At 37.4% G+C, this 12,602-nt stretch overlaps 2 protein-coding genes across 3 annotated transcripts in view; one reads left to right on the forward strand and one right to left on the reverse strand.

Annotated features, from left to right (window-relative positions):
• The window catches only part of LOC129240267 (IQ and AAA domain-containing protein 1-like), a 157,893-nt gene that overhangs the window by 109,263 nt on the left and 36,028 nt on the right, over positions 1 to 12,602 (forward strand). The gene's annotated exons all lie outside the window — the stretch shown is intronic.
• Positions 1 to 12,602, reverse strand: part of LOC129240268 (transcription factor AP-2-epsilon) — a 116,641-nt gene that overhangs the window by 5,273 nt on the left and 98,766 nt on the right. For both annotated transcript variants that reach the window (XM_054875962.1, XM_054875961.1), the window contains exons 5-6: positions 1,601 to 1,790; positions 1,262 to 1,526 (exon numbers count right to left, since the gene is read on the reverse strand). In XM_054875962.1, coding sequence (XP_054731937.1) covers positions 1,262 to 1,526; positions 1,601 to 1,790 — 455 coding nt within the window. The remainder of the gene's footprint in view (positions 1 to 1,261; positions 1,527 to 1,600; positions 1,791 to 12,602) is intronic.

Genomic DNA, 12,602 nt, shown 5'->3' on the forward strand with positions numbered 1-12,602 from the left:
TAGCATTCGTGTGGCTTCGGAAGTAGTTATGCCTACAGGGGACACCACGATAAAAAAAAAACGCGCCGCTTACTCTACCTACAGGTGGTGTGGAAATGAGTTTTTTTTCGAAAACGCATATTAAAATGTACTTTGTGGCGCTGATACGCCAAAAACTATTGATTTTACAAAAAAAGAGGTTGTCTGTAAAGTCGGTTTACTGACGATACTTTAACGTGACAACGTCATAAGAAAATAATGATGTAATGGTTGCAATTTTCAAAACAAAATTTTAATTTTATTTGTTTGATAGATATTTTGTATGGATATAGAGGAGGTAAATGGAATCGCAATGGAATAGGTCAAATTACATTTACACAAAGGTGAAAAATGACGAAACTTTTATCAAATTCATGAAAGATATGTGCATCAGACGTTAATAAGTCAACAACACTAAGAGGCAACATCATCGATTTACCTTTTTCAAGACACATTACACTCGAAACACCCCCTTCCATTCTCTACTTTTCATATCATCTCCTATTCTCAACAGAGAAATGGTTCATTACCATGCACACAGGAAGAAGGCATATGCAAATCCAAATATGTGAATTTAGGAGAGAGCCAGATGTCGAACGTTGCCGAACGCGGGGGCCGATTGTGCTCTTGGTCGTTCGTTCCGCGCTCTCGCTTGCAGTTCAAGCAAGGTAACGACGCATGAGCAAGATAACGAGGAATGAGCAAGATAACGACGATTGAGCGATATTACGACGAATGAGCAAGATAACGACGCATTTTTTGCATTTTTTGCAGCCGGCTAAATCGAATTATAAGACGTTATCATGTTAAAATCGTAATAACATAAAATGTAGGAAATCTTTCCTGGTTTAATTTTGTGTACATATGTTTTTCTCATAAAATGCGTCGGAATGGAGATATTGTAAAAAAACTGTTTCGCAGATAGGAGGTGGCAAAGTTGAAATTCGAAAGGAGCATCCCAAACTCCATTTTCGAAACTCCGGCAAAACTTTCCAGGTCAAACTACCAGATGATTGGACTATTTAGTTAGTTCAATTGGAAAGTCTCGCTTCGCTGAAGTTGTGCTTGTGTAAAAATTTGCGAAAAACCCTCTATTTTCTTGAACGAATTGATAAAAAAAGTGTGAGTGAATTGGGAATTGAAAGACAAATTGCCCGAAAACTTGATCGTGTAAGCAATAAGCAAGAATATATCTCGATATGCAAGTTTTCGGGCATTAAATTCTATTTATACATAGATTTACCTGTTGCGAATGTATAAGAAGTTCTTTTCTGCGATATGAATCCTGCGGTTCTGTTTGATGCCTTATAACATATTCGGCAAGCTGGCGGGCTGGAAATTCAGTTTCGCAAACAAAATGAAAATCTTTCGCCAAGTGAGTTGCCTCTCCTTCTACTAACGACGTAAGTAGCGTAACATTGGCGGCCTTTCGTCTTCCCGCAGGCAAATTCAAACCAATTTTTTCCAGTTTTTCTCTTAGTAGTCGTCCACCGTTCTTACTCTTAGCCCTGTTAAATAATATAACATAAATATTTATATGCCAATTTTGTTATATTATTAAATTTTAATTTATATTAGTAACCTTCGAAGAACTCCTCCTAATAGAGAAGCATTTAAACATTCTGGAGGAGATAACCTTCTTTGAACCTCGGCAATGGTTACTTTGTACTTGGACGTGCTGGAAAGGAGGCTAAGTCGTCCTGGAACGGCGCAGAATACTTCACTGGGCGAACCAGATCCAATGCTTCCAATTTCTTTCCCACTTTTAATGCCTAGGCAGAAGGTAAATAAAGGTTTGATTTAAAGTACTCACTTACATAAATATATGTGTATCTATATATGCGAGCTCCCTTGCAAGAAAACCACAACTTAAATCACTATTGGTTAAATAGCTTGTTTATAGAAATATTAGTTAGCCTGTATGGCAGAGTTTCTATTAGTTTCTAAATGGTGTTTCGAAAAAACTTTTCCCAGTTTAATAATTTAAGTGCAACTTATAAAATTTCTGAAGTTTGTTAACAAAGCTAAAGATTTAGGAGTATTTTTCGATTAAAAATTCACGTTTGCAACCCACACAATTTACAGGGTCCGCCACTCGAAGTGTAACCAATTAAAAAGGCCATAAATTTAGTTTCTAAAATTACTTTTATTCAATTCAAAGTAAAAGATGTGTGAAAATAATACAAAATTAAGAATCAATTTACTTTTGTTCGATATGAGAACCTTTTGACATGACTATGGCCTTGAGACGGTCCAAAAACGAGTCGCAATCTGCCCGAATGTGACATGCAGGTATTTTGGCCCACTCGCAGACAATGGCTTTTAGTTCGGACCTTGCTCTCCAAATTGGCTCAAAGAGAATAATCCATGGGATTCGCGTCTGGTGAATTTGAGTGCCATTTTGTGGACGTTATGAAATTCGGAATGTTGTTTTCTAGCCATTCTTGGTTCACTCGACCTTTGTGAGATGGTGCTGAGTCCTATTGAAATGGCAATGGTGTGCTACCGAAATGTTTGACTGCCCACGGCTTCAAAGTAACCTCCAGAATACTTTCGCGATAACATTTCTCATTTACCTTGACGCCAAGTTCGATGAATACGATTGGAGAGTGCCCATCTGCGGATACAGCGGCCCAAACCATTATCTGTAGCGGGTGCTGCCTCCTGGTGGTCAATCGATGGCTCAAATTCTCGTATGAACGGTCGGTCAAATAAACCGTATCATTTTGGGAGTTTACGAATTGCTCAATTTGAAAAATTTTCTCGTCAGAAAACACAATGTTCGGAAATTGACTGCTTTCGGTCAAGCGAAGCAACTCCTTCGCTCTCTCAAGTCTGACTTGTACCTGCTTTGGTGTGAAACCATGCACCTTTTGGGTCTTGTACGGCTTGACTTTGAGATCATTTTTCAGTATGTGGCGGATGCTACGCTCGATATTTTCAGTTCTGTCGCCATTTGATTGGTACTTCGTCGGGGATTTCGCTCAAGTCGCTTCTTCACTTTTTGACCACCTCCATGACGTTTCGTGATGCTGCCAGTATCAACGAGTAATGGTGCGACCAATTCGTAAACTCCCAAAACGATAGGGTTTATTTGACCGACCGTTCATACGAGAATTTGAGCCATCGATTGACCACCAGGAGACAGCACCCGCTACAGATAATGGTTTGGGCCTGTAACCGCAGATGGGCGCTCTCCAATCGTATTAATCTAACTTGGCGTCAAGGTAAATGAGAAATGTTATCGCGAAAGTATTCTGGAGGTTACTTTGAAGCCGTGGGCAGACAAACATTTCGGTAGCACACCATTGACATTTCAATAGGACTCAGCACCATCTCACAAAGGTCGAGTGAACCAATAATGGCTAAAAAACAACATTCCGAATTTCATAACGTCCACAAAATGGCACTCAAATTCACCAGACGCGAATCCCATGGTTTATTCTCTTTGAGCCATTTTGGAGAGCAAGGTCCGAACTAAAAGCCATTGTCTGCGAATGGGCCAAAATACCTGCATGTCACATTCGGGCAGATTGCGACTCGTTTTTGGACCGTCTCAAGGCCTTAGTCATGTCAAAAGGTTCTCATATCGAACAAAAGTAAATTGATTCTTAATTTTGTATTATTTTCACACATCTTTTACTTTGAATTGAATAAAAGTAATTTTAGAAACTAAATTTATGGCCTTTTTAATTGGTTCACTTTAAGATGCTCGAGCTCACGAACAATCGCTGGTGTTGATTTTCCAGCCAAATATAATGCAATCACACTATTACGTTTGAAATCCATTACTGATTTGTTTTTTTCGCGTTTACCCTCGGCATAATGCTTCCGAGCGCTTGTAAATAATACTCTGGACTGTCATTTAGCTAATCAAGAGACTGCTGATACACTGGCATGCGCGAGCGGTCTGAAGTTGGTTACACTTCGAATGCCGGGCCCTGTATATAGTAATGTTAAACCTCTACTACATGTTAGTATTTGTACGTCGAAACAGTTCAGATTTTTTAGATCCTTATAAGCATAACAGAAATATTTATCGATTTTGTTAGGTACTTATTTATTTACTTATTTAGTATTAAAGTCAAACATACAATTATGGGTGATTTTTACAATGATTGACCTTAAGGGGTAACACCACTGTAGAAATTTCAAAAAATTGATTTTTTTTTATAAGCTTAAAAAATTCTTTGAACCTTTTAAAATACAGAACAAAAAGTTTTATACGTTACCGAAGTTTATTTCATAAATATTTTAAGCTTTTAACCAAGCGTTAGTGACTGCTACCTAACGACTTTTCCAAATTTCCGTACTTCAAATGCGTTTTTCTCAAAACACGTTTTCTGAAATTGGCACGCAGCATAACTCAAACAATTTTTAATATTTTTAATCAGGTTTTTCACTACGTCTGTATAATAACCTTCTTAAGAGAAGAGCGTAGGGGTTTTTCGATAGATTAATTTAAACGATTGTTATAATTATTTAAGTGCCGTTTTTTTAGTCCAAAATAGAGTTTTTTCCTTCAAATGCTTGCTAATTCCACAAAAATAAATATTTTTTAAATTCCCTACGTGTTTCTCTAGCTATTTTTATCTAGATTAAGAAAAAAAATGTTTATTTGTTCCAGATTAAAATTTGCACCCTCTGTGCTGCGTGCCGCGGAGCTCCTTCAAGAGAAACCACATTACAAAAATGCCTCCAATGCCGCCATTTTGTAAAATTTTTCGATCAAACTTTGTAGTTTTGTATTTTAGTATATAAGTAATAACTTCCCAAATCAAAGTGATTCCTTTCCCTTTCCTTCTGTACAAAAAAATTCTTTAAAAATCGTGTTTATTTTACGCGTGTACAGTGTTGTTACCCCTTAAGAAATCGCAGATAAAAGATTTTACAATAAAATCAAAATTAAAATTAAAATTACAGTTAGTGGTAAAGAAGTTGGAGTTGGAGAATGTATTAAAAACGGAAAGTAAGGTAAAAATAATAGTAGTAGGAGTAGGGATTAATTAGAATAGATTGGAATAATGAGTCATTTCAGTACAATCAAGAATTTTTCGCAAGGTAGCGAAGCAATTTATGTTTGAAGCACGAGCTTTCTTTGATACGTTTAATTTTATGAGGTAAAATATTCCAAAGATGGACAGAGACCACAAAGTATTGACGTTCAGTCACCAAACAACCGTATTTCACCGGAACTAAGTTTAACGATCGGCAAGACTTTGAAAACATAAGTCGATCTTTGAGTTATCTGGGTTCCTGAGTGTTTATGATTTTCTGGAGTAAAACAAACATTGAAACCCGATCAAATCTTCAAAAGATACGGAAGCAAAAACAGAAAAGTGGTCATAATGTTTTTTACAGTAAACGCATCTTGCAATGTTGTTATACAAAACATTAAGCTTACTACAGCACACACCATCACAAAGAGTACCTATAGTATATAACTCACAACCATACAGTAACGTTGGTAACAAGTACGTTTTAGCTAGTAGCAGTCGAATATTTACCAGTGTAAATTGTTGAATAGTCCATAAATTTCGGAGCATACCATAAACTCTGCCTATGGCAATAAAGATGTGGTTGCTCCATGTCAATGTTCTATTAAATGTAACCCCTAAACCCCCGCGGAGCGAAATGAATCGTTTCACGCTTGCACAAGATTGGGAGATATTGCAAACTTATTTCCAGAGTCATTGTTAGCGTAGACCAAACAATGCGTTTATTAAAAAGAAGTCAAATTCATATACTATATTCTGACAAAGCGAAATGAAAACCAATTTTTTGTTGGCAGTTCTAGCAGGTGCATGTCAGACAGCACAATTGCTCTTTTTTGCACCAAGTTCAATAACCGTGTTATCGCCATCTCGGTGCTTTCAATTAGCCACCTCAGAGCTGCGATTTGACACCGTTCCACTTTTTTGTGAAGTGCCGTGAAGGACGAATGTTATGCTCGCATATGGTCGGTGGAAGACCACAATAGATTGCTTTAATTGAATGAAGATACAAATAGGTTGGAAACACAGTACTCTCTTGTTGACTTTGAAACATCTTTGTTTAACGAACGGGTGATTTTTTAAGAGCTATAGGAAATTTTTTCAAAAAAAACACACGAAAAATTCAGAAAAATTTATGAAATTTTTATTTAAATCGATAGTACAGTCCATATAATTTAATGTTTGAAGATTATTTCATGCAAATGTTGACCGCGACTGCGTTTCAAATGGTTCATCCGCTTAGTCCAATTTTCGCATACTCTTTCCAACGTTTCGGCCAGTATCTCATATATAAATGCTTTAATGTTGTCTTCCAATGCGTTAATTGAAGCAGGCTTGTCTGAATAGACATGAGCTTTAACATAGCCCCACAAAAAATAATCTAAAGGCGTTATATCGCACGATCTGGGTGGCCAATTGACAGGTCCCTAACGTGAAATAAAATGTTCACCGACCTCGCCTCTCAACAAGTCCATTGTTACGCGTGCTGTGAGGCATGTGGCACCGTCTTGCTGAAACCACATGTCATGCAAGTCAAGCTCTTGCATTTTGGGCAAAAAAAAGTTCGATATCAATTCACGGTAGCGCTCACGGTAGCCATTCACAGTTACGTTACGATTCGCAGCATCTTTGAAGAAGTACGGTCCAATGATACCTCCAGCCCATAAACCGCACCAAACTGTGACCTTTTCTGGATACATTGGTAGCTCTTGCAATTCTTCTGCCTGATCTTCACTCCAAAATCGACAATTCTGCTTATTTACGTACCCTTTGATCCAAAATGAGCTTCGTCGCTGAACACAATTTTTCGATAAAAAATTGGATCTTCGGTCAACTTTCCAAGAGCCTATTCACCAAAAATTCTGCGTTGCGGTAGGTCAATTCTTCGGCTTCAATTCTTGCACCAGCTGTATTTTGAAAGGCCCTCACACCCAAATCCTTTCGCAAAATTGTCCACGTTGTTGAGTAACAGAGGCCCAATTGCTGCGAACGGCGACGAATCGATAATTGATGGTCATCATTAACACTGGTCGATACAGCTGCGATATTTTATTCAGTTCGCACTCTACGTAAGCGTGTTGGTGGTTCGATGTCCAATAATGTAAATTTAGTTCTAAATTTAGTCACAATAGTTCGAATAGCCCCATCAGTGGGTCGATTAAACTTACCATAAAATGGAAAGAGCGCGCGATAAACTTTCTTAACAGAACACGCACAGAAATTAATTTAGTAGCGTAATTAAGCTTTTCTCTAATAATTATCTGGAAAAGTTTGAAGCAATGTCGACTTAGAGATTCGCCTATAATTTTCATTTCACTCCTACCCCTACTGAAATAAGGGATGCAAACGTCCAACGACCTACTTATATAAACAAGTCAGTCGAGAGGGAAAGATTATACATAAAGCGGCACGAATGGATTCATTGCATTACGTGGCCTTCGTCTATATTTGTTATTACTGTGGTTGTAGATACAGTAGATATGTTATTGTGTTGCAAGGATGTTTGCTTGTCTCCCTTTCAACAACGCCTCACACGTAATAATCCAAAGGGTTGACATCGTGAGAGCTAGGAAGCCAAATATTTGGGGTAATGTGATCATACAATTTTTTAGACATTCAATCTAGCATTATCGTGGCCTTGTGTGTGGGAGTACTTATGATTTCTCATCACATACGTTATTTATATGAGGCTTTACAGTTGTTTGTAAAACCCAAGCAAGCATCTGTATTCATCCGAAGTATTGTAATTCAACTAGCGCAGTCTGTAGTTGTACCTTAGTATTCGTGCCAGAGTGCAAGTGTAAAGAAAATTAAACAATCCGTTTGCTGAGTGACAGGAGAGGTAAGGGCAAGACTATTGACTACGTTGAGAGCACATTGCCTCTTCGATACGCAACAACAGAGCCAAATGTGAAGTAGAAATTCAGAGCCCCTGAATATGCATAAGCATCATTATCATCATCATCATCATCATCATCATCATTGGGAAGCTTTACAGCTAAAGGTGAGCTTTAGCTTCGTTAAAAATTCGTTTCCATGTCTTCATTAAAGATTTGTTTCCATTAGTTTTGGACGTGCTCGCACTTTAGGCGCTACGGGATTGTATGACACCATTGATTTCTGGGGGCAGTCATCTCTCATGCAAGTAATATGACTCAACCATCGCAGTCTTTGGGACTTGACGCATTTCACGATGTTTTCGCCATTACATAGCTGCAGAAATTCTTCATTGTAGCGCATCCGGTAGATGCCGTCTTGTAGTCGTAACGGACCAAACACCCTTCGCAGCACTTTTCGTTCGAATACTCTTAGACACGATTCATTTTTAGAAGTCATTTTCAGCCTTCGTAGCCGTACGCATGAACTGGTCGTATTGTAGAATGGTATAGACGTAATTTGCAATCTCTTGTAAGAAGTTTAGATTTTAATAGTTTGGTATGAGCCAAATATAGTATGCTCTGTTTCCTGCTCCAATCCTGCTTTGTATTGTGTCGTTACCCTAGAAGCGGTAAGTGCCGATTAGCATGTTTCTGGCTGTATTCCCTGCAGCTTGCGTGGAATCTTATGATATTTGCTTTTTTCTGGATTTATTTCTAGTCCTACGGTTTCAACACCTTTCTCGATGTTGCGACAAAGTTCGGCCAGGTATTTATTAGTTCGCACGATTATCACGATGTCAGCAGTATATGCAATGGTTAGCCCATATGGTTAAAGAGATTTCCACATTTTACCTCATCTTTAATTGCATAATGCAGTAGCAAGTTGAAAACAGTTGTAGAGAGAGAGAATCGCCTTGTTTAACTTCACAGGAAATGTCAAAGGGAAGCGAGACGGACTGGTGGACTACTACTTTTCCTGTAGTGTTTGTCAGGGTGGCGCTAACCAAATTAGTCTGTTTGCCGCTGATGCTCAGTTTTGCTAAAACTGTAGGGATTTTAGAGCGGTGGACTTTATCGACCTCTTGTTTTAAGCAAGAAAACTTGGTCAGTTGTTGAAACGCACACGCACCATCTTCCTAATTTTATAATTTTACAATTCTTACAGATAATTGTTTTTTCTCCCATTTATTTTATTCATCTGTCTGTTGGCATTAAGTATGCTATTTAACAATTTGGCAAGGAATTTATATACAAGGTGAAGTCCAAAATAAACAAGACTCAGCTAAAAAAGAAACGACAGGAGCTTGGTTCTGATAACTTCGAGTTGATTTATTCAAAATAGTCCCCCCTGGCCTCGATACACTGTTCTGCTCGATCTAAAAGCTTTTCGAAAGAGTTTTTCAGGCCATTGACCGGAATGTCCTTTAGGATGCCGGTACAAGCCTTTTGGATGGCCTCTACGGACGCAAAACTTTTAGAAGTCACAAGGAGCCATATCAGGAGAATACGGTGAGTGATTGATGGTTAAAATGCGATTTCTAGTCAAAAAAAAAGAGGTTGTCTGTAAAGTCGGTTTACTGACGATAGTTTAACGTGATAACGTCATAAGAAAATACTGATTGAATGGTTGCATTTTTCAAAAGAAAATTTTAATTTTATTTGTTTGATAGATATTTTGTATGGATATAGAGAATGAGTTAACATTAACATAACATAATATACTTTAACATAACATAACATAACATAACATAACATAACATAACATAACATAACATAACATAACATAACATAACATAACATAACATAACATAACATAACATAACATAACATAACATAAGGTAACATGCTGTTCAAGCAAGGTAACGACGCATTTTTTGGTGCGTGCAGCCGGCTACATAGAATTATAAGACGTTATCACGTCAAAAAATAATAATAACATTAAAACAACAGGTATTATTAACAAACTTGGTTTTATTTTAAATTCTTCAAGTAAATCAAATTAATAATAATCAATAAGAAGGCATATGCAAATACAAATACGTGAATTTATATTATATACTAGCAAACCCGGCCCCCTTCGCTGGGCACACTAAAATAGAATAGATATGGTTTAGAACAGAAAATATATGATTTTCATATTATTTATTTCTTTATTCTTTATTCAAGCGCTTTGGCATAAACAATATTTTTTGTTTTTCTATTTGTTTTTGAGTAAATATAAAATATAAATTGAAAATCAGGAAAAAAGAAGATTGTTTTTAAATTTCAAATCAACGCATATGAATAAACAATCGTCTTTTTTCCTGATCATCCATGAATTTTTCGTTTCAATTTATATGTTTTATTAAGCATTGGAGCTTTTTTAACCATTATCCATTTATATTTTTCAAAAAAAAAAACGAAAAAAATTGTTTTTTCCACGAACACATAATTTCATTCGGATTTCACATTAAATTCTCAAATTTCGTAAGAAATTATTCACTGTTCCAAAATCCACTCCAAAAAAATTCACAAACAATTTTTACATGTTGCACTTACGTTTTTTCCTTATGGCATCCAAATCAGAAAGAAATATTGACACATTGTAACTCACACTGTCAATTTGACAGTTCAGTTCCGCCCCAAGCGTTAAAAAAGTAAGCGACATTATGGCTGGCTCAAAAGAACGCTGTACCCGTTGCCACTGCTCCGAATTACAACCAAACTTTACGAAACCCATTTTCAATACTTACTTAACAATGTGAATAAGTTTGGTTTAATTCGGTGCAAAGACACGGCGGGTCCACGTTTTGGCATATATTTCGAGACCCTAGTCATCAATAGGTATGAAAATTACCCCGTATTAAAGCACTTATCAACAGCTTTCATTTGATACCCATATTGTACATACACAACCAAAGGTTACCCGGGTCCACGTTTTGACCTATATCTCGAGATCCCAGTCACGTAGCGGCATGAAAAATACTCTGTACTAAGGCATTCACCAACAGCTTCAATTTGATATCCATATTGTACATACACGTCCGAAGGTTACCCGGGTCCACGTTTTGACCTATATCTCGAGACCCTATCTACCAATAGGTATTCAAACTATACGGAAATCATCTTCAATACCTACTTAACAATGTGTGTAAGTTTGGTTTAATTCGGTTCAAAGACACGGCGGGTCCACGTTTTGGCATATATTTCGAGACCCTAGTCATCAATAGGTATGAAAATTACCCCGTATTAAAGCACTTATCAACAGCTTTCATTTGATATCCATATTGTACAAACACATTCTAGGGTCCACGTTTTGGTCTCTATCTTGAGACCCTAGTCACGGAGCGGCATGAAAAATACTCTGAACTAAAGCATTCACCAACAGCTTTCATTTGATACCCATATTGTACATACACGTCCGAAGGTTACCCGGGTCCACGTTTTGACCTATATCTCGAGACCCTATCTACCAATAGGTATTCAAACTATACGGAAATCATCTTCAATACTTACTTAACAATGTGTGTAAGTTTGGTTTAATTCGGTTCAAAGACACGGCGGGTCCACGTTTCGGCATATATTTCGAGACCCTAGTCATCAATAGGTATGAAAATGACCCCGTATTAAAGCACTTATCAACAGCTTTCATTTGATATCCATATTGTACAAACACATTCTAGGGTCCACGTTTTGGTCTCTATCTCGAGACCCTAGTCACGGAGCGGATGGAAATACTCTGAACTAAAGCATTCACGAACAGCTTCCATTTGATACCCATATTGTACATACACATCCGAAGGTTACCCGGGTCCACGTTTTGACCTATATCTCGAGACCCTATCTACCAATAGGTATCCAAACTATACGGAAACCATCTTCAATACCTCCTTAACAATGTGTGTAAGTTTGGTTTAATTCGGTGCAAAGACACGGCGGGTCCACGTTTTGGCATATATTTCGAGACCCTAGTCATCAATAGGTATCCAAACTATACGGAAACCATCTTCAATACCTTCTTAGCAATGTGTGGAAGTTTGGTTTAATTCGGTGCAGACACGGCCGGTTAGCGAACACACACAAAAAGTTGACTTTTTTTTATACATAAGATTTTTTTCAGTTTGTGTCCGAAAAATCCAAATATCTTGCGGAACCCTATTTTTTTCCAAAATAAAATGTAATCCATGTTACTCTTGGATAATGTAGTTTTCGAATGGTGAAAGAATTTTTAAAATCGGTCCAGTAGTTTTTGAGCCCAAACAAACAAAGTTTTCCTCTTTATAATATTAGTATAGATTATATTATATATGTACATATGCGCATATACATACACATATACGCTCACTTAAGTAGGAGAGAGCAAGATGTCGAACGTTGACGTTCGTTTGCTTTGTTTGCTTTGTCGTTCTCTCCGCGCTTTCGCTTGCAGTTCATTCAATGCAATGAGCAAGGTAACGACACATGAGCAAGGTAACACTAATGAGCAAGGTAACGACACATTTTTTCGTGCGTGCAGCCTGTTAAATCGAATTATAAGACGTTATCACGTCAAAAATCAGTCACAAGAGTGGATCGATGAGATAGTGACCGCAATAGACCGCTTGGTCGAGATCCCTTAGACTTATTTTAGTTTTCCTTTCAGAAAGTTTGTTGATTTCTGCTTGTGGCCGAATGCTTTAGTGCGTGACTCCCACTCGGTAGTGCTCTGTTTGAAATTCTAGGCACGAAACAC

The sequence above is a fragment of the Anastrepha obliqua genome, chromosome 3, assembly GCF_027943255.1.
Source record: "Anastrepha obliqua isolate idAnaObli1 chromosome 3, idAnaObli1_1.0, whole genome shotgun sequence".
NCBI lineage: Eukaryota > Metazoa > Arthropoda > Insecta > Diptera > Tephritidae > Anastrepha > Anastrepha obliqua.